At 28.6% G+C, this 22649-nt stretch overlaps 1 protein-coding gene across 1 annotated transcript; it reads right to left on the bottom strand.

The window, feature by feature from the left end:
- Positions 1 to 892: 892 nt before the first annotated feature.
- LOC132935087 (ring canal kelch homolog) lies at positions 893 to 3983 on the bottom strand. The gene is made up of 10 exons (XM_061001537.1): positions 3880 to 3983; positions 3592 to 3820; positions 3343 to 3518; positions 3174 to 3270; positions 2893 to 3049; positions 2708 to 2820; positions 2348 to 2647; positions 2032 to 2172; positions 1166 to 1415; positions 893 to 1062 (listed from the first exon to the last, which is right to left on the bottom strand). The coding sequence occupies exons 1-10, from the start codon at positions 3981 to 3983 to the stop codon at positions 893 to 895; spliced, it is 1737 nt and encodes a 578-aa protein (XP_060857520.1).
- Between the last annotated feature and the right edge of the window lie 18666 nt (positions 3984 to 22649).

The following is a 22649-nucleotide window of genomic DNA, read 5'->3' as shown; positions in this document are numbered from 1 at the left end:
TAATGCAAAAGAACTATAGTTTTTTTTTTAGATATTAATTTTAAAGCAATTTATAAAAATTTTAAAATGCACAAATAATTTACAATTTATTCTCATTAGATCTCATTACAATATAATACAAGTTACTTTAAAATAAAAATATAAAAAGATGCTATGATATGTTCACTAGATAATATTCTTACTTCTTAATTTGATAGTATTGTAATGTGGGATAATGTTAGGCAATAATATTAATCTAAGAATATTTACAATTTATAAAATTGGCCCCAACTGCACAAGTATAACAGTATCAAGTTCCAATAATATATCTATCATTAGTTTTTTTTGTAAAATAATTTTATTGATTATTATTTATTATATAACATTAATTAAACTTATTACATCAACATTTTCAATTTAACATGGTCTTATTAAGTTAGCAAATTAAAAATTCCAAAAATCAGAATTCAAATAAATTCATTAGTAAATGAAAAAAGTGGTTAAGCACTAGTCTGTCTTACAGTAGGTGTTGAATAAGTAACTGCAATGAATGAGTTAAATTTAAATTATCTAATTTCATCCAAGTTGGAGCTTCGAATATTTATAATAAAAAAACCAAAATTTAGCTATATAGTTTTTTGATTTTTTGGTTACAGTATTAACTACTTAATAGAAACCTTGTTTTAAAATTGCAATCCTTAAATAAAGAAATTAAACATTTTATTTATTTTTAACTACAAAACTATCTTCAATTTTTCGTGACATTGCTGAATATAGTTCAAAAACATTTTACTTAAACAACCAAAAATTGGTAATAATAAATAATATAATAATAAATATATATCATAAAATATAATACAACATTAATATGTATTGTATTAAAAATAATCATAACATGAACATTTTTAAAATGTTATGGCTTATCAATGACTACTGCTCCTAGATAATCTCGTGGAATATTCATTGATGCTGTAACCATGGTCCAGGTATTAGTATTGGGGTTGTAAAATTCTGCAGAATTCAATTGAGAAGTGCTGTTACTTCCACCAATAACATACAACAAACCATCTAATACAGCTACTCCTATATTGAAAAGTTTAAGTTATATTTATTAATAATAAATTATTATATTAAAAAAATATATGTTTCATACAATAAGTTAGAATTATTGAACGAGTAGATATACCTGCAAAACCCCGAAACTCATGCATGTAGGGAATAGTAGTCCAAACTCCTGTACTTGGTCTGTATGCTTCGACACTCTTGTAATATGCTTTTCCAGAAAAGCCGCCAACAGCATACAGGACATCATTTAAAACTCCAACCCCCACACCACAGCGACTTTTATGCATATTTGCAATTGGTGTCCATTTATCAAGACAGGGATGATAACATTCAACAGAGTTTAATACATCATGTCCAACATTACCTCCTACCTATATACAATTGAATCAATACAACTTTTGAATTAAAAATCCAGTTCCTAGAAAATCAAATCTATGGAATACAATATAGCATTTTTCAATGACAGTAATACTTATGAAACATTAAAATAAAATATTTATTGATAATTAATATTCATCAAAATTAAAATTGTAAATTTTCTACATCTATTAGAAATTAAAAGTCAATCTTTTTTAAGTATTAATAATCAAAAAGTAAAATATTAAGCTAAAATATTGAATATAGAAATTTATTTTTATATATTTTGTATTATCATTTATGAACATTAACTATATTAATAAGTTATAACTTAATAAGTATTAACAACTAAGATTATTTTTTTTATTACCTTATGTATACACAGTAAAAAAAATAATATCGAGTTATAATACTGTTTTTTATTTGGTCAATGAAAAAAATCAGTTACTTATGTAATTATTAAATTATTGAACTGAACAGGTATTTAAACAAATATTTAAATTAGTATATTATTTATATGTTGGGGATTTCTTAATTTTCCTCTAAGAAATTTATTTATTACGATAACAATTATAAGAAATGTACCTAATGGCTAATACAAATTTAAAATAATAATAATAAAATTTTTACCGCATATAAAAGATTATTCAGTACTCCAATCCCAACTAAATTTCTTCTAGTAGACATACTAGATATCATACACCATTCTTGAGTACTGCAGTCAAAAACTTCTGCACTATTTAGACTGAAATGCTCATCAGCACCGCCAACCTAAAATGTATTATAATATATATTATATTGTGTATATTATGTATATTATATATAAATATTTATATATATTATATGTATTATATTATAATTTATATTATGTACCTACTTTATAACAGAAATTACTTATCAAGTACCTAATTAATAATATAACGCTAATAATAACAGTATAACTTACGGCATAGATATAATTATTTATTATACCAACACCTAAATGTTGTCGAGGAACTATCATGTCAATGGATGGTTTCCAACTAAGTAATTCTGAAGAAAAATCTAGCACATAAACAGATCGATGAGTTTTTCTTGAATGACAAAAACCACCCATAAAAAACACGAAATTTTCTTTTACGACAGCTAGACCACCACCAATACGTTGTGTAATCATTTGCGGTCCATACTGCCATTGGTTGATTTTTGGGTCATACAATTCTGTAGTAAAAGTATTTAACCCCAATCCACCAACCAATAAAATTACCTATTATAATTAAAAAGTTAAAAATACAGGATAGAGAAATAAATTTTAACAGATTCATACTTTATGAGAACCACTACGCTGTCTAGGTTTTGTACGAATGTTATTTGGAATGGTGACAAGCTCATCTGACTTATGAAATTGAAAATCAAATGCTTCATTTGCGTACTCTTGAGCTTAAAAAATTATAAATATATAAAATATAAATTAAATCACATAAAAACGATATTTAAAGAAAAAAAACTTACATTTAAGACAATTATAAATAAGAGGTTCATTTAATACTTTTTTCAATATGTAGTCTTTTGATGTTAACGGTAAACGGATATGTTCCATTAATTGTGGCAAAACACAATTTCTGGATATTACATCATGTTTTACCCATTGAATAACACTTTCAAATACCTACAACAATAAATATACTTATAAATTAATTGGTCTATATTTATGTGTAAGTAGGTTACTTAAATTTTTCACCCCTAATAGGTAGGTACTAAAATATAACAATTATCAATTTAACATAGCCTACTTTTCTTTCAGATAGAACTATAAGTTCTTCACTGGCGATCAACTTAACCATTTGTTCCGATGATATGGATAGGAATTCGTCTAATTCTACCACGTGTCTAAGAATCAAAATATAACAATAATAAATACAATTTCTTTATAGAATCATAATAATAAATAATATATTTTACGAAAAGTGTTGTTGAATGTATAATTCTGATCTTCTAATCAATTCTGTGCAGTCATGTAAATCAGCTAACGCATATGTATCAATACAATTTGTAAGGCACAGTTGTGTCTGTAAAAATTCAACACATGCATCTTTAACTTCTTGTATCTGCAAAAGATTCGCTGCTTCTAACAAAACCTTGAGGTATAAACAATAAACAATTTAAATAATTTTGTCATCTATAATTATATAAAACATTATCTATTATTACCCTTGCATTATTTTCTGTGACTGTGATTACCCCTGTATAGAGAAAGTCTATTAAAATCTGTAGGGCAGTATGATGTATATGTTTTATAACAACAATATCTTGATTCTTTTCTGCGAAATTTGTGAACATTGCCTGAAAATATGAACAAGCCGATGCTAGTATCACTTTATGGCCGGATATAATTCCACCACTATCTGTTTTTAGTTTAATATCACAAAACATCTCATCTCTAAAATCAATAATTTGTTAATAATATTTAACCAACAGTTTAAATCATTTACTACTTACTGACGTAAAGATTCTAATATTTTCAACATTTCTGCATATGACGTTTTCTTATACACGTATTTAGGTGGTTCACATAGTTCCTGAATTTGCATTGTATTTTGCATTGCCAATTGTATACTATGACCGGTACTTGGGACACTTAAGACTAAAACAATACATAATATCGATTTCAAAATCAATTATAAGTATCAATAAATATTTCTAATAATACAACAGTATGGAATACTATGGAATTTAACAGTAACAATAATATATTATGTTTTTGTAATGTTCCTAATATATCAGCACATATAGTACATACATAAATAAACATTTATGTGTGTAACAAAATTCATTATTTAGTCTTAGTCAGTACACTTTAGTAGATATAGCAAAATAGAAACTAGGTCAATCAATAATATATAAGCAATAGGAGTGTACAAAAATGTGGGTTCATCAGCAGTCATCGCTTGATGCGGTCGTAAAACAATAATAAAATAATAACCCACTGTTTTTTCGGTGAGTAGACTGGCCAGCTGTCGGAACCTAAAATACATTAAATAATAACAGAAGCAGGCGCGTACTGGCCCACCGGGATACCGGGCAAATCACTCATTATAAGACCTGGGCCCCCTACCAAATAGGTACCTGTAGTTTCAGTTAAATTCAGTAATTGTATTATTTTTAACAATATATAATAATTATTTTAAAATTATTTTTATTTTAGAATAATAAATTTCTTTAGTAGGTAATAAAAACTATTAAAGTAATAATTTGAATAAATTGAAAATAGTTTATAATTTTAAAATGGTTTTAGATTTGGTGTGTTGAACCGAATTAGTGTTATATAATTATATATATATAATAAAATAATAATAATATTAAGACAGGACTTTGAAATTAATACACAGAGAAGTAAATGTAAAAGTTACCTAGCTACTATTGAAACAATGAGATATAAGTAAAAACAATATAACTACTATTTATTTTAAATTTTTCAATAATTCTTATAACGTACCAACTATTATTGTTGTGTTTCATAGGTAACACAATATTATTATGAACTTTGTTTATGTTTAATATATAATAGGTAGTTTTATTAAAAACCTTTACTATTAATATATTATTATCTATTTATTTAGTATTGATTATAATAATATAATAATGCCCTCTTCGTCGGCTAGATTGTATGTACAATATTTGGTATTTATGGTGTTGTGTTTAATATTTATTAAGCCAGAATTAAGTGCGTGTGACTGATATTAACCTCGGATCAAGTAATTGACTTATTGTGTGAAAAAAGTACAGAAATATTAAGAATGTTGAAAGTTTAGTTTTAAAACATTTTATTCAACTATTTGTATATTATTTTCTTTGTATAGAACTATTAAGAAACTAATAAGAACATACTATTCATATTATATAATTTATACTATGCATTCAGGATCATTTAAATAAAAATAATTATGTTAATATTGTTGTGTGTTTATTTATTTTTATAGAACTTAAATTTAAATGTACATTTGGTTTATTATTTAGGTTCATGTTAATTGTATTGGTTTTTTTAATGTAAGAAATGGGTAGATAACCTGGCTTTTGTTATAGGTATACATGAAGCCCTTTGCTATTAGTAAGTAGGTATAGTAAGTGGGCCTGTATTATATTCAAGTTCCCGGTAAGGAAAATGGACCCAGTACGCTCCTAAACAGAAGTACACTCATAAATAATAGATCAGCCTTATCTATTATATCTGGTAAAAATACAAATAATTAACGGTTGGCCGATAATAAAAGTAAAAGCTATTCATCCATGCTAAACACAACAATAACTAAATATTTCATGCAGCGCTTCGCGCTTACATACAGACAAACAAAAACTTACCTACTTCACGATTTTAGCGCACGTTACAATAATATAAAAACTACTTAGCTTTTTATAACGAAAATATAATTTAATTTAATCACAGAATTAAGACCGTTTGTCACGCCTAATACAGTATTACACTACAATTAGTACAGCTCACAACCACGCTTACGACAAATGAACACACAAATCACGCTAATAAGTTTATAACCATAAAATAATTATGTTATACTACAGTCAACAGGTCTGTAGTTGTTGTTGTTGACGTAGCAATGGAGCATCCAAGAAGGATGTGGGTGGGTGGAGTGGCCATTCCTGCAAGTGTGACAGCAGTGTTGCAATTATTTACGACAAAAAAATTTTATTTACACGTATAATACGTCATAATATTATACAAGTTAATAAATATTATAATATATAAATAAATGGTATAGGTATAATGCAATAAAATGTTATATAATTGTTCTAATAAAATAGTCAATAACTATTGTACTAGTACCTATATCATAGCCTATGATGCATAAAGGATTGCGATACGATAATTATTACTATCTAAACTCTACCTGGTTTATTGTTCATGCTTGCGCAGAAGTATGGAACAACAGTGTATACTGTGCAGCGCCCTATACTCTGGCATCGGGAATTACCACCATGCACCGTCTATGATTGTTATACATTAGAATATGATATATGATATATGATATATGATATAGACCTACACACTAAAATATATGGACAGCGCATTCCATTCTGCCCTGCTATGAATGCTAGATTATCATATAGCCATATAACTGAAGGAGAAAAGACATAAAGTAGTAAAGTGGTGTTCTTGCTCACTCTAAGCGCTGTCTAGAGAACCTAAATTATTATTATCTAGGCATTCTAGCGCAGTGTTTATAGGTGATAGGTCTATGGATGATATTATGTCTATGGTATAACATCAAGTAACAAAAGTGCTGCCAAACATGGTATTCCAAGAAATGGGGACAGATTTAGGCTAGGGCACAAAGATTACTTGGCATACAAATATAAAAATGTCTGGCTTTGTCGTTAATATTACATCAGAGTTGCGACTAGTTCGGAACAATTAGATTATTTGAAATATGTACATGGAGTCAGGAGCTGTATTGAGATAAAATTATTTCCTGACCTTACCAACAGATAAATTGCCATAGTTTAAAGATCTTACAGATTATATAAGTATAATAACTTTTTTTAAGTAAAATATAACTTGAAGTTATTTTTTAAATAATTGTAACATAACTAAGTCAACAATAATAATAAGTTTTAAAATTGTTAATTATATTTTTAGTGTGTATATAATAATATTATGTATAAGTCTTATAATGACGTATATTAAGTAGTATGTCTATTATACCTGTATCTTTTGGTGAAAAATCATGTTGAGATTTTATTGGGAAAGTGTGCAATCGTGTTCTGTTCTGGGTGTGTCTACATTTATATTAACGGGATTATATTAACTTTTACAAATGTATAATTAATATTGTAATATATTTTTTTGATTAAGCAAGTAATTTAGTAAGAAAGCTTTAATTTTATAATAGTAGAGGAATTATACGAGATAGTATAAAAGAGTCAAAAGAAATGAGGCATAATTAAAAATGTAATATATCATCATGGAGTGATGCATTAAATCTTAAGTAACTATTATATAAAAACGAACAAAAAAAAGTACAACAATAAATTGTTGTATACATTTATTTTTATAATACTATACAAACAGTAGACTTATCCATAATATATTGATAAAATTAAAAGTATATAATATAGCATTTAAAAATGTAATAGATTTATATTTATTAAAATAATTAAATAAAAATAAATAATATTAAGAGAGACAATATATTTATTGTAGTTTTTATTAAATAAAATAACTATAACATAACCATAATGTATGAACATTAAATGCAACATCAATAGTTATATTAAATGATAATACATTTGCTGTATAATGAACTAAGTTTGTAAATTGTAATAATATTATTGAAAACTAATAATTCTTTCAATCAAAACCTTTCCAGGATAATTCTACAAAGGAACCAACATATTTAGATAAATACACATAAACATTACAAATCTTTTAATAATAATAGAATGATGAAATTATTAAATTAAAACATTTTGAAAAAAAATTACTTAGTTATTTAATTTAAATTAAATCTCAATAGCATTCGTGAGCTAACTTAGTTAGCTAAAAAATACATTTTTATTTCCACAATATTTGAAATACTATTGTTGTCCTCTAAGGATATAAAACATGCATGAAGTGTCGTTACTTGATAGCTTTAATATTAGTTTGACTATAGGATTTAATTGATATTTTAATTTTAAGTTATTTAAAATATGTAATGTTTTACTATTTTACAAAAACTAATTCAACCATCACAATACCAAATTACTATAATAATAAAAGAAACTACCGACCTTCTATAACCATAACAACAATAATATAATATATATTTAATATAGGCATATATCATTGAACTCAAATTGAATAGATAAATCCCAGTGACCTACTCAAAAAAATGTGGCCAATACACTCTGTTGTACGAATGTATATTAGGTAATTTTGGTGTTGTGTTTAGTTCAATAATATTATACCATTGTACCTGAAAAAAAATTCAGAGTGAAGACGGTCTGTCAGCACTATATTAATAATTTATATATTATAATAATATGATCCATTTATATTGCTATTAAAATACGTAATATATTTTACTAATAGTATTACTACTATTATACAATAGGTTGAATTGGATATAGTTGGTACTTTTTTTGATGTGTGTTAGGTAGGTAAAAAATACTTACCTAATAGTTTTCAAAATGGGAAAATAATAAAAAAATTAAGAAAAACGGCAATTTTCACACAAATTTTATTTTGTTTTTTGGTGTAACTCTAAACTAAATTACTGTAGATATCTACATGAAAACATCAATGAATGTTTAAAATAGCATTTTTTATACATCGTACAATTTTTTTAATATTTTGATTTGTTTTGAGCTGTTATTGACATATTAAGTAACCTATTTTTTAAAATTTTTTTTTTAATAGTGTCAAAAAATTGTATTCATTGGGTCAAAAAGCTTGACAAATTACGTAACAAAATCACATTTTTAGATTCTGAGTGAAACGATGGATGTATTGGTTTTACAATGATGTATGTTTTTTTTTATTTTTGTGTCTGTCATCAGTGATTAATTGTATAATAAATTATAAGAATTTGAAATTCAAATATTGGCAACATACCGAAAAATCACGAAAAATGGCAAATTATTTTGAGTTGAGAGTTCATAAAACATTTTCTTTTTAAATCTAAGATTTGAAAATGTAATACAAAATTATCCATAAGTTTGTTTACCTTTATTAAAAAAAAAATTCTACAAGAAAGTCAAATTAAATTTTTATGAGCGTTTGAAATTTATATTTTTACAACATTTGATATTCACTCGATTTCTCATGTAACGATTTTATTATTTTGTTGTAATTAAAAAACGTATGACTGTAGATACTTGAAAATTTCACTGAATGTTTATATTAGAATTTTCTATATACGATATTACGATAAAATTTTGAAAATAATTTGACTCTTTCTGAACTGTTTACGGACATTGTCAGTTTTTAATTTGTTTAGTTTTTTATCTTTAAATATAAATTAATTATATTTGTTGGATAAAAAAGCGTGACAATTTAATGCAAGGCTCCTGGTATATTGTTACAATAGCAGTTGAAAATATTAAATATGCAAAGGTACAATTTTTTTTTATAAGCATTTAAAGTTCAAATTTTGACAAGATTTATCAAATTTAAAATTAATTATAATTTTGTAGTTAAAAATTTATAAAATGTTCAAATTTTATAGCTAAGGATTGAAATTTTAGATTTAGTATCTATGTGCACTTGAGTTAACCGAAGCTAACCTGGCACGTCGACTGCATTTATGGGATTGCGCGTACGTCGTAGGTCATAAACGATAAAACAAAAAAAAAAAAAAATGCGTTGAAAATCAAAAAAAATTTTGGTGTGAGGCGGATTTGTGGTTAGACGGACGTTAAGACTGCTCCGGTGCGCGGCCGGTAACCGACCACGTAGTGCACAGTGGAGCAATTATTATGGTTTAATATCTTGTAGCTAAGTCATGAAGAACACTAACTCTGGTTTGTAGCCAGAGGTCTGCCGTACGGCTGGTCTGACGCCGTCTACTACGAGCGCCTCACGTCGTTCGATACGACTTCGGTTGTATATATACACCGCACATCGACAGTGGTAATAGCTGGTTAGAGTCAGCCTCCGGTATACTGTCTATAGCTGCGCAGACTGCTGCGCCCGACGGACAGCGCGCTCCAGTAGTGACCAGTAGTAACCTATAAACTAATAGACAGCGCTTAGAGAGAGAGGTCACGGGTACGATATAGAGTAAATGAGAAAAGAGAACGTGGGGGGAAATATAGTATTAGTTTTATACGTAAATGATTACCCCCTTTATGTTCTTTCTCTCTTTTCTCTCTTCGTTATTTCTTCTTTCTTTCTCTTATATGATTCCCGTACATTGATGGCAGATCGGAGTGGAATGCGCTGTCCATTAGTCTATACTCTATAGGTCTACGGTCATTACCAACCTATTGCTAACGTTGTAGAAATATAATAACATAGTTATTATAATGTAATATATACATTATACGGTGATATCCTATAGGATTTATATGCAGGTATAAATCTACATAATATTTTTATTGTGATTAAATCTTAATTTAAAGAAATATTTACAATAAAATACGATAATAATAAAAAAAAAACAACAATAATATCTATGTTAGTATAATATAATAATAATTTACGACATGCAAAACTACAAATAATCATTTAAATTCATTAAATATATAAACGCGTTCACGTTCTATTTGAAAAAGACGAATGACGTTCAAGTATCATTCACTTAATATGAACGTGAACGACGTTCTTTTATTCAAACACCGGTTGCAATCAAAAATTGCATTGACAATTACCAAAATATAACGACTGCCGTAGTTGCCCACGTCCCCCAGACCTTTCAATATACTACAAGAAAAGTACAGTCACAGGCGTAAATAGTGTTTGAAATTTGGGTGGCTGTAGATCAGGTCTATAAGTATTATGCTTTTAAATTAATGTAATGAAATCATTAGTATTGGGTGGCTAAATAATTACTAGGGGACTAAGCCCCTCCCCTATTTGTGCCTATGAGTACAGTGTGTAGCAAAATCGGAACAATCGGTGGTAAAATATCTCGCAGTTATGTAGCCAGTCTTGACGACAAAATACAAGTAAGTTTAGGGTCTATGGCGCTACCTGTGCCGTACCAACAACATGCGTAGGCCCTAACGCAAATGGTTAACTATTATGGTATGATGGCAACAAACTGAATACCGTCGGATATGGCGCAGTATCCAGTTTGCCTCATTATCCACTATGTATATATTAGTCTTGACAACCAATGCAAAGCGACAAACCAGATTGGTATAGCTTTGTATGAAGTTCGGTGTGGTAAGGGGTATGCGATATGCGTATCATAAAGTTGCAGTGTCAGTGACTCACTAGACACCTATTGAACGGGCGCACAGTAGAGCAGTGGCCAATTAATTGTCTACCTTTTTTAAATTTATAAACAAAAAATTTGCAAAAATAGGTAGATACTCGTACATATTTGATATCACATACGTACAATGAAAATGTACTAAATTTATTTTAACAACTATAAATTAAAACACAATACAAGATTATTATAAATACAAAAATCATTTATTTAAGAGCTGTTAAAATATGACAAATAAAAAAAAAATAAACAGATCAATTTTAATTTAAAAATCTAATTACTGCAAACAACATTTTTATTCATTAGTTGGTTAAATCACGTTATAATTTTATCTCAATACCCATCTATTTTTGGGGTTATATTTCATATAATCTTATTGTTCTGAAATAGTGACAACCCTGATGTGACAAGGTCTGTTGTTTTTATAAGTCAACTTGGAACAGTCTAAATACCTCAGCCTTGGCAAACAAACTTTAATCCCACAGCTAATGTGCCAAGGCTGTGGCTAATTGGCATTTAAATTGAACAAAGTTAGCACATAAAAATTGTTCTTCTTGGTAAAGAATTGCTATAGGATCAGGATGATTACAATGTCTCAAATATGTTCCCGATAAACTATGTCTAGCATTAAATTGCTATAAACATAATTGGAAGTAAAAGAATATTCCACTTTTCAGAGTGAGTGTATTACAGCCAATTTGGTTGCCATCTTGAATTCTATTCATCACATATTGATAGACACATGTTAATACTGTGAACAAATAATATAAATACATTATGACTTATAAGGAATATATTGATATATAGTTTAAGTTCAAGGACATGTTGAAATGACATTATTAAGAGGATATCAGAGCAATAATGGTTTTATCTCTCAGAAAACGCATCAATGTAAAATTGTTTTTTTATGGTATTTGAATAATCTTAAGAGCAAAACACTTTTTGTAAAAATTAGTTGGTGTTCTGTTTTATCATGACACTAAACTTTGAAGGTAATTTTAAGAAGATAACATTATTGTAAGAATTTAAAAAGAAAAAGAAACATCATAAAATTGTATACTTGTAAACTTGTATATGTATTTTAGATTTTTTGTACATTGTTTGTCTTTGTTTTCAATTTATTATTCATGAACAACTGTTATTATTATCTAATTTTTATGATTGTGCCGGGCTCGTTTAAAACTTAAATAAATTAATACTGTTGTATATCAACCCAATACTACTTTAGTCTCCAACAACCATTAATCTTTGCTTACTAAAAATATTTAATTTAAAACAAAGTTTAACAATGTTTAACATTATAAATACACAGTACAGACAATATTAAAGCGTATTAGATATAATTAGGATTTAGAACTTCTTGTATTAGCGTGTTTATTTGTAATGAATGTATATTATTCTAGGTAAGATATAAATTTGACATTTAAAACGGTGAAATTAAAAACAAAATTTGAATTAACATATTTTTGCATACTTTATCATATTAAAAATTAATTCCCGAAATAATTTCTTTTTTCTTAAGAAGTAATTTTGCATACAGTTATCTAAACAACATTGGTATCGACAATTGTACAGTTAGAAACTTAGTGACATCTAGATTCAATATTGTACGGAGGATTAAAAATCACACATGTCAGTCAGAACAGTACTTTATTACGTATTTATATAGTTAAGGCTAGAACAAACTTTTCCCACTAAATTCAGCATTCTATGATTATTTATTATGATGATATACTAAGTGAAAGTTCAAATTTGTCTTAAGTATAGCACTTTTACCACTAAAACAAATATCATGAAAAAATATAATATTTTGTATTTAAAAATTACCACTATGGATTCGTACAATGTATGAATAATATGCACTAAAAATAAATTAGACTACTAAAAAAAGGTAAAAAATAAAAGTTAATAAAAAAAGCTCTAAAAATTAAAACCTTTAGTGAGACCTTTGTTACATTTAACAAATTATAAACTTGTAATGCATAGTATGATAGGCTCTAGAGAACCCAAAAAAATAATGTACTTTATATTGAAATCAGGGCCCTACTTATAAGTTATTGTGTACTTACAAACTTCTATTAATTTTCAACAGCCTTTCAATGTTTCCACTGAGAAGAAGCAATTCATTTTTAGATTGATCGTCAAATTCCACCAGGTCTAGGAATATTGAAAGAATCTAAAAACAAAAAATATTGTATGATATGTATGAAGAATGTTTTTAAATTGTGATTATATTTACATTAGCTAATGATGCATTGACTGTGGGCAATGTCGTTCCTAGAAACAAATGAAACGACGAGCAGGGCTAAGTCCTTGACATTCCATTCTGACTCGCCTGTTTGCGAGCCGGCATGAGCACACCACTCTTTTTACTCTCGTACTCTTTGGTGGGAGGGGAGTCGGCAGACGCTTAGTGGAAGGATCGTGTCACCTTCTCTCGGCCGTCTGCCTTGCCATCCTTTGCAGTCAGGATGTTTTCCAATATCGCTTAGAACACCCAGAAATTCTTCAGCGACCCTGAGGACTGTCATCTTTTCTTCCTAGTCAGAGGGTAGACCCTCTAAAGCAAAACCACACAGTTTTAGTGGAAGGTAAGACTCAGAGGTCAGTAAGCAGCTTGAGGTGCGCAACAATGTGTATTCGGAAGTGTTGGCTTTGCTGCCATAGTGATTGCACCATGCACTGGCAGCCCTACCCATCTGGTGCAGGTAGTGCTGGAAGCAGCCATTCCCGGGTCATGTGATATGTGAGTTGCACCTTCGGTATCGTTCTTCCTATCCACTCCCGACAACAGAAATGACGTGACGTATACTTGGACAACCGTCGTCTTGCGTTCCTTCTGACAGCATACTTGGACAGATCAGGTGAATCTCCGGGTAGGATAAGAGCGTACAGGCAAGCCCTAATTCTCAACCTCCTCAGGTTTAGGCGGTCGGCCGGTGGCATGACGGTCAGAAATAGCGATGCCTCGTCGGAAACTGTACGGTACGCTGAGATGACCCTGAGGACTGCTGTCTTCTGCGGTATTATCAGTATAGCCCTTGTCTTGGCTGAGGCAACCACTCGATTTATCCAAACAGGTACAACACCTGGCGCTCTCGACTACTGAGCTCAACAGTCTCCGCTTTCACTGGCATGGACCTCTGACGTTGAGTATGAGCCTAGCCAGTGCGGCCGCTGAGCAGGAGGGTTATTTCTTCAAAATAACCTATACATTTTTTATAGATAAATCCAAACACATCAAAACATTTTTCAATATTAACTATTTTTTCTAAAAGATTTTCCAACTCATTCTTTGTTGTAACCGGCTTATTATATTTGAATTTTTTTCCATATGTTTGTATAACTGGCACAAGGATATTATAAAAATGAAGTTTTTTCAATGTTTCTTCAAAGAAAAATCGTTGACTAAAAGCTGTCGCATTTTGTGCACTAAGATGCAGACTTTACCAAAAGCAACGAGGAAGTTGAACAGTTTTAGAAATTTCATAAACGAATCCATAATCTCCCTTTTTAAAATATTTAGTGTTGCCATCATCAATTATCTTGCGTTGTGAAACATTTGTACTATTATCTGAATTGAAATTAATGTTTGAGTTTTTCTTGTTATGTTATAGACATAGAACTTGTAGCAAGCGTTTTTGAAAGTAAATTGACTATTGGTTCTATTACTTCAGACGTCTCAATTGGTTCAATTTTGTTGATGAACACACAGCATTAAATGGTACTTATACTGTGCAGTCAGCATTTAATGATGATCCTGTATTGAGCACATAATATGAAGATGGATTAAAAAGCACAAACTATATTTAAGCTGATGAACAGTCGTCAAAAAAACAAATTAACAATGTACAACGTAACAATGAAAAATATTCTCACTAAAATAAATTTTAACTCGTGATTTAAATCCAATATTACAATCAAATACTATAAATCAATAATATTTCAGTTAATACAGATAAATGTCCTACATTTGATATTTTTACTTCAATTGATGATTTTTCGAATGCAAGTTACCATTAATTTCAATTCAGATAATAAAACAAATATTTCACTATGTAAGATAATTGATGCTGGCAATACTAAATAATTTAAAAAGGGAAATTACGGATTAGTTTTTGAAATGTCTAAAACTGTTGAACTTGTTTGTTTCTATTGATATAGTCTACATCTTAGTGCACAAAATGCGACAGCTTTTTGTCAACAATTTTTTTTTGAAGAAACATTGAAAAAACTTCATTTTTATAATAGCCTTGTGCCAGTTATACAAACATATGGAAAAAAATTCAAATTTAATAAGCCGGTTACAACAAAGAATGAGTTGGAAAATCTTTTAGAAAAAATAGATAATATTGAAAAATGTTTTGGTGTGTCTGGATTTATCTATAAAAAATGTAAAGGTTATTTTGAAGATAGTTCAGAAGACATTCAAACATGTTCTGGCAGTCAAGGTTAGGTAGCGAATCAAGATTTCTAAAAATGTATATTAAGTATTTACTGTGTTTTTTGTCATTATCGTTTTTTAAATTGTTTACTTTATTAAGTTGATTGTAATATTGGATTTAAATCACAAGTTAAAATTAACTTTTGTAAAAACATTTTACATATCTAGTACATTATTAGTACATACATTTCATTGCTGACGACTGTACATCAGCATTATAGCATTTTGTGCTTTTCAATCGACATTCATATGTTCTCAATACATGAACATCAATAGAGGCCGAACACACAGCATTAATTAGTACCGGCAAAGAATATGGTGCTATTGATTTTACTTCTTCATTTACACATTCCTACAAAATAAGCAATAATAACTTTAATGAACAGACATCAAAAATTATTTTAAAACAATATTTATGAATGATTATAAAAATTACTATTGGTGGTGCAAAAGTGGTGGTTCAACCTCCTCTTCATCAGTATTAGTTATGTAGGCTGGTAAAGAAGAATAATGTTCCAAAAGCTAAATAAAGAAAATAAATTAAAATAAAATTTATTTATGTATATATAATATATATAATTTAATGCTAAAAGTAAGGTCAAAAAACTTGAAAATTAGACAAATTCATGAGAAATTTTGTATTAAATATTCAAATCTTAGATTTAAAAAGAAAATCCTTTCCTTCTAACTCAAAATAATTCACTCATTTTAAATTTGTAAGGTGTATGGAAAATACTAATATAAACATTCAGAGAATATTTCATGTATCACAATTATTTTTTTTAGGTTACACCAAAAACCAAAGTCATTATCACGCTTTCCTTAATTTAATTTTTTGTTTTCCTCGGCAGTTTTGAAAATTACTAGGAATTTCAACCTCCCGAATGCACCAACTAGATTCAATTCCACACAGAACAAGATACTGAAGTTGAAATTTGAATCATTTTTACTGTCCCAAAGGTGACAACAGACACAAAAAATTAAATATTAAAAAGAAAAATGAAATTATTGTAAGACTAATAGATTCATCGATTTGCTCAGAATTTAAAAATTAATTATAATGTTATATTTTTAAATATTTATCATTACATTATAAGTTAAGTGATTTATATTATATTATATAGGTATTATACATTTTTTATATTTTGTAAAACTATAATACTTATAACATAGCTATAAGAATATCAAAAGCAGTTGCTTCATTTAACATTATTCAAGTAAAACTTTTGCTCAGCATCGTTTGCTTTTTAATAATTATTTTTTAATAACGTGGAAACTAAATGCTGCCAAGCATAAAATAGTATAGGACCTACTTCTCAAAAGATCTTTTAAAATAATTAATCAAATAGACATCAAAAATAAGAATAGATGATATTTTTAGTGATGAATTAATGATTTTTAAAATAAACAATTCTTCTAATGATTTTATTAAGATTATTCTGCATAATTATAAAAAAAAAAAAAAATGATAAACTCTACTCACTTATACTTGTTTATGATCAGCTCAACGTTTATAAAATTTTGTTTAGATATAAGTATAGTACTGTTGCTTCTGTCCATACTTATAATAAACATTTTAGGAGTAATATTTATTTAGTATTAAGTTTTTAATAACTCTAGTATTGAATAAATGTAAATTCTATTGCTTAAATAAATATAATGTTTAATATCAGGCCAATCCAGAATATTTTAACATGGGGGCTCAAAAACATAAAATTTCACTATAGCTATAATCTATTTTAGATTATGTAATTTATAATATAAATGTATTTTATTGGTGCCTTTAATACCAGAATGTGCCCAAGCACCAATAGCCTCCTCCATGAATCTGTGACTGTTAAATATCATATCTTTATCATTTTGTTAATTTATGTTATTCAGTATGAACTTTTATGCTTAAGTATAAAATTAAATTCAATGTTATAAATTGTAATAAGTAAACAAAACAATTATATGGATCGAAAACAAAAGTTGTTGTGAAAGACAGAAGAACAATGAACGTAGTCATCAATAATAGATATAATCAAAATAAAAAAATAATATACTAATATATTTTGACTGTCAATCGGCTTGATTATCTTATCATTTATTAAACAATATTGATTTTTTACTATTAACCAAACACAAAATGTTAACATAAATTACTGTAATTCATTGCTGCGATATTTGGACGCCCCAAAATCCTTTACAAAATGGATACACTTCTGGATAAACCAGGGCATATACCAACAGTAACATACTTATAAATTAGGTATAAGTTATAAGCATAATTAAACTTTGAATTACCTACTTAGGTATTTAAAATAGTTGCAACTTCTTTGTACATAAAGAATATTTTATAATTAAGCTGCTACTGTAAATATTGTTGATACATTTTAGGAACTCAAAAGACATCCGACTAGCTATAACTCTTTTATATTATTATTACCTTAGTAGTTGTTTAACACTGGTAATACATCTGTTTCAATGACTGTTTGGATATTGACATCAGCAATTACTGTAGGAATTTAAAAATACTATTGAAAATGAAAATAAAACTAGAGATCAAGAAGCATATTTACTTGTAAGGAAAACCATTTTCATCGCATCTTTGATTATAAGGATCACTGGGTTTCGGGACTTATACGACGCCTGTAATCCGGTCTCCAATAGTCCGATATAGAGAGCCTATATAAGAGCCCTTCTTATATAGGCTCTCTAGTCCGATACTTGTGTTTTCTACAAACAAATTATTTAATACATTTTCACCATAATAAAATTGATGCACGAAACACAAACAACTACGAAATAAAAGACGCCTTCGCTTGTGCGTTGTCGCGATGGACGCTTGGTCGATTGACCCCCTACAGTCTGGCCATATTTCGAAAACCAAAGTCCACGACTGATGAGAATAAAAACCGCAGTGTCTTAACCGTGATTAAAGATAGTACTATCTATAATCGTGTTTGGAACCGTCGTGTTATCTTAATTTATACTAAAAAAAACAACAAATTAATGAAATTCTTTAATTATATTCCATCACTGTTAAAATTTCGTATTGTGAACATGAACGAACTTCAAGACCTAGTACTAGTGAAGGCGGAGGGAGGTACTCAGATCGTCGTGGTTTTAATAAAAAGTTTCAATGAAAACAAAATTATACATATTGTAATCAAATTTAATATTTGTAAAAAATTCAAAAATAATTATTTTTACTAAGTTTATAGTATTTAAATACAAGTATTTACATTTTGTTGAAAATACTTCAAAAAGTATTTTAATACAAATATTCAAATACTTGTATTCGAATACTTTACAAGACTGGTTCTGGGTTACTACTGCACCCAAAACACACAAAAAGTATATTTTACTTTAATAGGTAAAAACACTAAACTTGCTCCGGGTTTTACTACCCGTAACGTACACAATTGTCGCACTTCACTTGTACGAAAAAAAATTGGTGTGCCAAGGGAATTTTTCACAGACCACACGTAAAAACTGTTATACTTCTCGTTCATAAACACTTCGAAAAAATAAACGTACCAAAGTTGAGGTACCAGGGCACACGCACAAAAAAAAAATGTCTCCGCCCGTGAATAAGAACCCCGTTGGGCGTCACTCTGTGGTATCACCCGTATTAGACAATACGCGGTAAACCAACTATACGCCTTACCCTCGTATTCTCTAGTTAATGACACTCTCTAAAGTTAATTAGAATGGCACTGTTAACTCGTTGAGGTACGATGGTATGCGCTTGTCAATTCTTAGTTCGTTCCTATCCAGTTGAAATGACTCAAAGATTACATATACCTTGGCACTATTATGTCACATTAAAAGCGGCTTGTACATAAAATACACAGTATTTTGCTTCTAATCAAAATAATTGGTTAAATCACTCAATGGAACGATATATTTAAATCCAGAAGATGTGTCCGATTGTTTTGTATTTTGTGAACGAAACGATTTAGTTTTAATTATTTTAAGCGTCATGCACTTTCTAACGCTTCAAACATCATCAAAAACTAAGCTTTCGGTGCAGGTGTGCATGCATTTTAAACATTAATTGTATATAAAAAAACAATTTCATTTACACGATATTGGCAGATAGATTGTCCCTGCTAAAATCGTTTTTTTTTTTACAATAAGAATTTAAATATAACACATAAATTACAGTGACTCACTCCACACCTATTGAGCAGGCGCACAGTAGAGCAGTGGCCAATTAATTGTCTACCTTTTTTAAATTTATAAACAAAAAATTTGCAAAAATAGGTAGATACTCGTACATATTTGATATCACATACGTACAATGAAAATGTACTAAATTTATTTTAACAACTATAAATTAAAACACAATACAAGATTATTATAAATACAAAAATCATTTATTTAAGAGCTGTTAAAATATGACAAATAAAAAAAAAATAAACAGATCAATTTTAATTTAAAAAAATGAAATATATTTTTTTAAGCATTTAATTTGTAATATCTAATTACTGCAAACAACATTTTTATTCATTAGTTGGTTAAATCACGTTATAATTTCATCTCAATACCCATCTATTTTTGGGGTTATATTTCATATAATCTTATTGTTCTGAAATAGTGACAACTCTGATGTGACAAGGTCTGTTGTTTTTATAAGTAAACTTGGAACAGTCTAAATACCTCAGCCTTGGCAAACAAACTTTAATCCCACAGCTAATGTGCCAAGGCTGTGGCTAATTGGCATTTAAATTGAACAAAGTTAGCACATAAAAATGGTTCTCCTTGGTATAGAATTGCTATAGGATCAGGATGATTACAATGTCTCAAATATGTTCCCGATAAACTATGTCTAGCATTAAATTGCTATAAACATAATTGGAAGTAAAAGAATATTCCACTTTTCAGAGTGAGTGTATTACAGCCAATTTGGTTGCCATCTTGAATTCTATTCATCACATATTGATAGACACATGTTAATACTGTGAACAAATAATATAAATACATTATGACTTATAAGGAATATATTGATATATAGTTTAAGTTCAAGGACATGTTGAAATGACATTATTAAGAGGATATCAGAGCAATAATGGTTTTATCTCTCAGAAAACGCATCAATGTAAAATTGTTTTTTTTATGGTATTTGAATAATCTTAAGAGCAAAACACTTTTTGTAAAAATTAGTTGGTGTTCTGTTTTATCATGACACTAAACTTTGAAGGTAATTTTAAGAAGATAACATTATTGTAAGAATTTAAAAAGAAAAAGAAACATCATAAAATTGTATACTTGTAAACTTGTATATGTATTTTAGATTTTTTGTACATTGTTTGTCTTTGTTTTCAATTTATTATTCATGAACAACTGTTATTATTATCTAATTTTTATGATTGTGCCGGGCTCGTTTAAAACTTAAATAAATTAATACTGTTGTATATCAACCCAATACTACTTTAGTCTCCAACAACCATTAATCTTTGCTTACTAAAAATATTTAATTTAAAACAAAGTTTAACAATGTTTAACATTATAAATACACAGTACAGACAATATTAAAGCGTATTAGATATAATTAGGATTTAGAACTTCTTGTATTAGCGTGTTTATTTGTAATGAATGTATATTATTCTAGGTAAGATATAAATTTGACATTTAAAACGGTGAAATTAAAAACAAAATTTGAATTAACATATTTTTGCATACTTTATCATATTAAAAATTAATTCCCGAAATAATTTCTTTTTTCTTAAGAAGTAATTTTGCATACAGTTATCTAAACAACATTGGTATCGACAATTGTACAGTTAGAAACTTAGTGACATCTAGATTCAATATTGTACGGAGGATTAAAAATCACACATGTCAGTCAGAACAGTACTTTATTACGTATTTATATAGTTAAGGCTAGAACAAACTTTTCCCACTAAATTCAGCATTCTATGATTATTTATTATGATGATATACTAAGTGAAAGTTCAAATTTGTCTTAAGTATAGCACTTTTACCACTAAAACAAATATCATGAAAAAATATAATATTTTATATTTAAAAATTACCACTATGGATTCGTACAATGTATGAATAATATGCACTAAAAATAAATTAGACTACTAAAAAAAGGTAATAAATAAAAGTTAATAAAAAAAGCTCTAAAAATTAAAACCTTTAGTGAGACCTTTGTTACATTTAACAAATTATAAACTTGTAATGCATAGTATGATAGGCTCTAGAGAACCCAAAAAAATAATGTACTTTATATTGAAATCAGGGCCCTACTTATAAGTTATTGTGTACTTACAAACTTCTATTAATTTTCAACAGCCTTTCAATGTTTCCCCTGAGAAGAAGCAATTCATTTTTAGATTGATCGTCAAATTCCACCAGGTCTAGGAATATTGAAAGAATCTAAAAACAAAAAATATTGTATGATATGTATGAAGAATGTTTTTAAATTGTGATTATATTTACATTAGCTAATGATGCATTGACTGTGGGCAATGTCGTTCCTAGAAACAAATGAAACGACGAGCAGGGCTAAGTCCTTGACATTCCATTCTGACTCGCCTGTTTGCGAGCCGGCATGAGCACACCACTCTTTTGACTCTCGTACTCTTTGGTGGGAGGGGAGTCGGCAGACGCTTAGTGGAAGGATCGTGTCACCTTCTCTCGGCCGTCTGCCTTGCCATCCTTTGCAGTCAGGATGTTTTCCAATATCGCTTAGAACACCCAGAAATTCTTCAGCGACCCTGAGGACTGTCATCATTTCTTCCTAGTCAGAGGGTAGACCCTCTAAAGCAAAACCACACAGTTTTAGTGGAAGGTAAGACTCAGAGGTCAGTAAGCAGCTTGAGGTGCGCAACAATGTGTATTCGGAAGTGTTGGCTTTGCTGCCATAGTGATTGCACCATGCACTGGCAGCCCTACCC

This window comes from Metopolophium dirhodum, chromosome 1 (genome assembly GCF_019925205.1).
Source record: "Metopolophium dirhodum isolate CAU chromosome 1, ASM1992520v1, whole genome shotgun sequence".
In the NCBI taxonomy this organism is placed as follows: Eukaryota; Metazoa; Arthropoda; class Insecta; order Hemiptera; family Aphididae; genus Metopolophium; species Metopolophium dirhodum.
The sequence above is the reverse complement of the archived record's forward strand: the minus strand, read 5'-3'. Positions and strand labels throughout refer to the sequence as shown.

Coding starts and splice junctions, on each gene's coding strand:
- LOC132935087 (XM_061001537.1), bottom strand. CDS start 3,983: ATGCAAAATACAATGCAAATTCAGGAACTATGTGAACCACCTAAATAC. Junction 3,519..3,591: donor TCACAGAAAATAATGCAAGG/GTAATAATAGAT, acceptor TTATACCTCAAG/GTTTTGTTAGAAGCAGCGAA. Junction 2,821..2,892: donor TATTTATAATTGTCTTAAAT/GTAAGTTTTTTT, acceptor TAATTTTTTAAG/CTCAAGAGTACGCAAATGAA.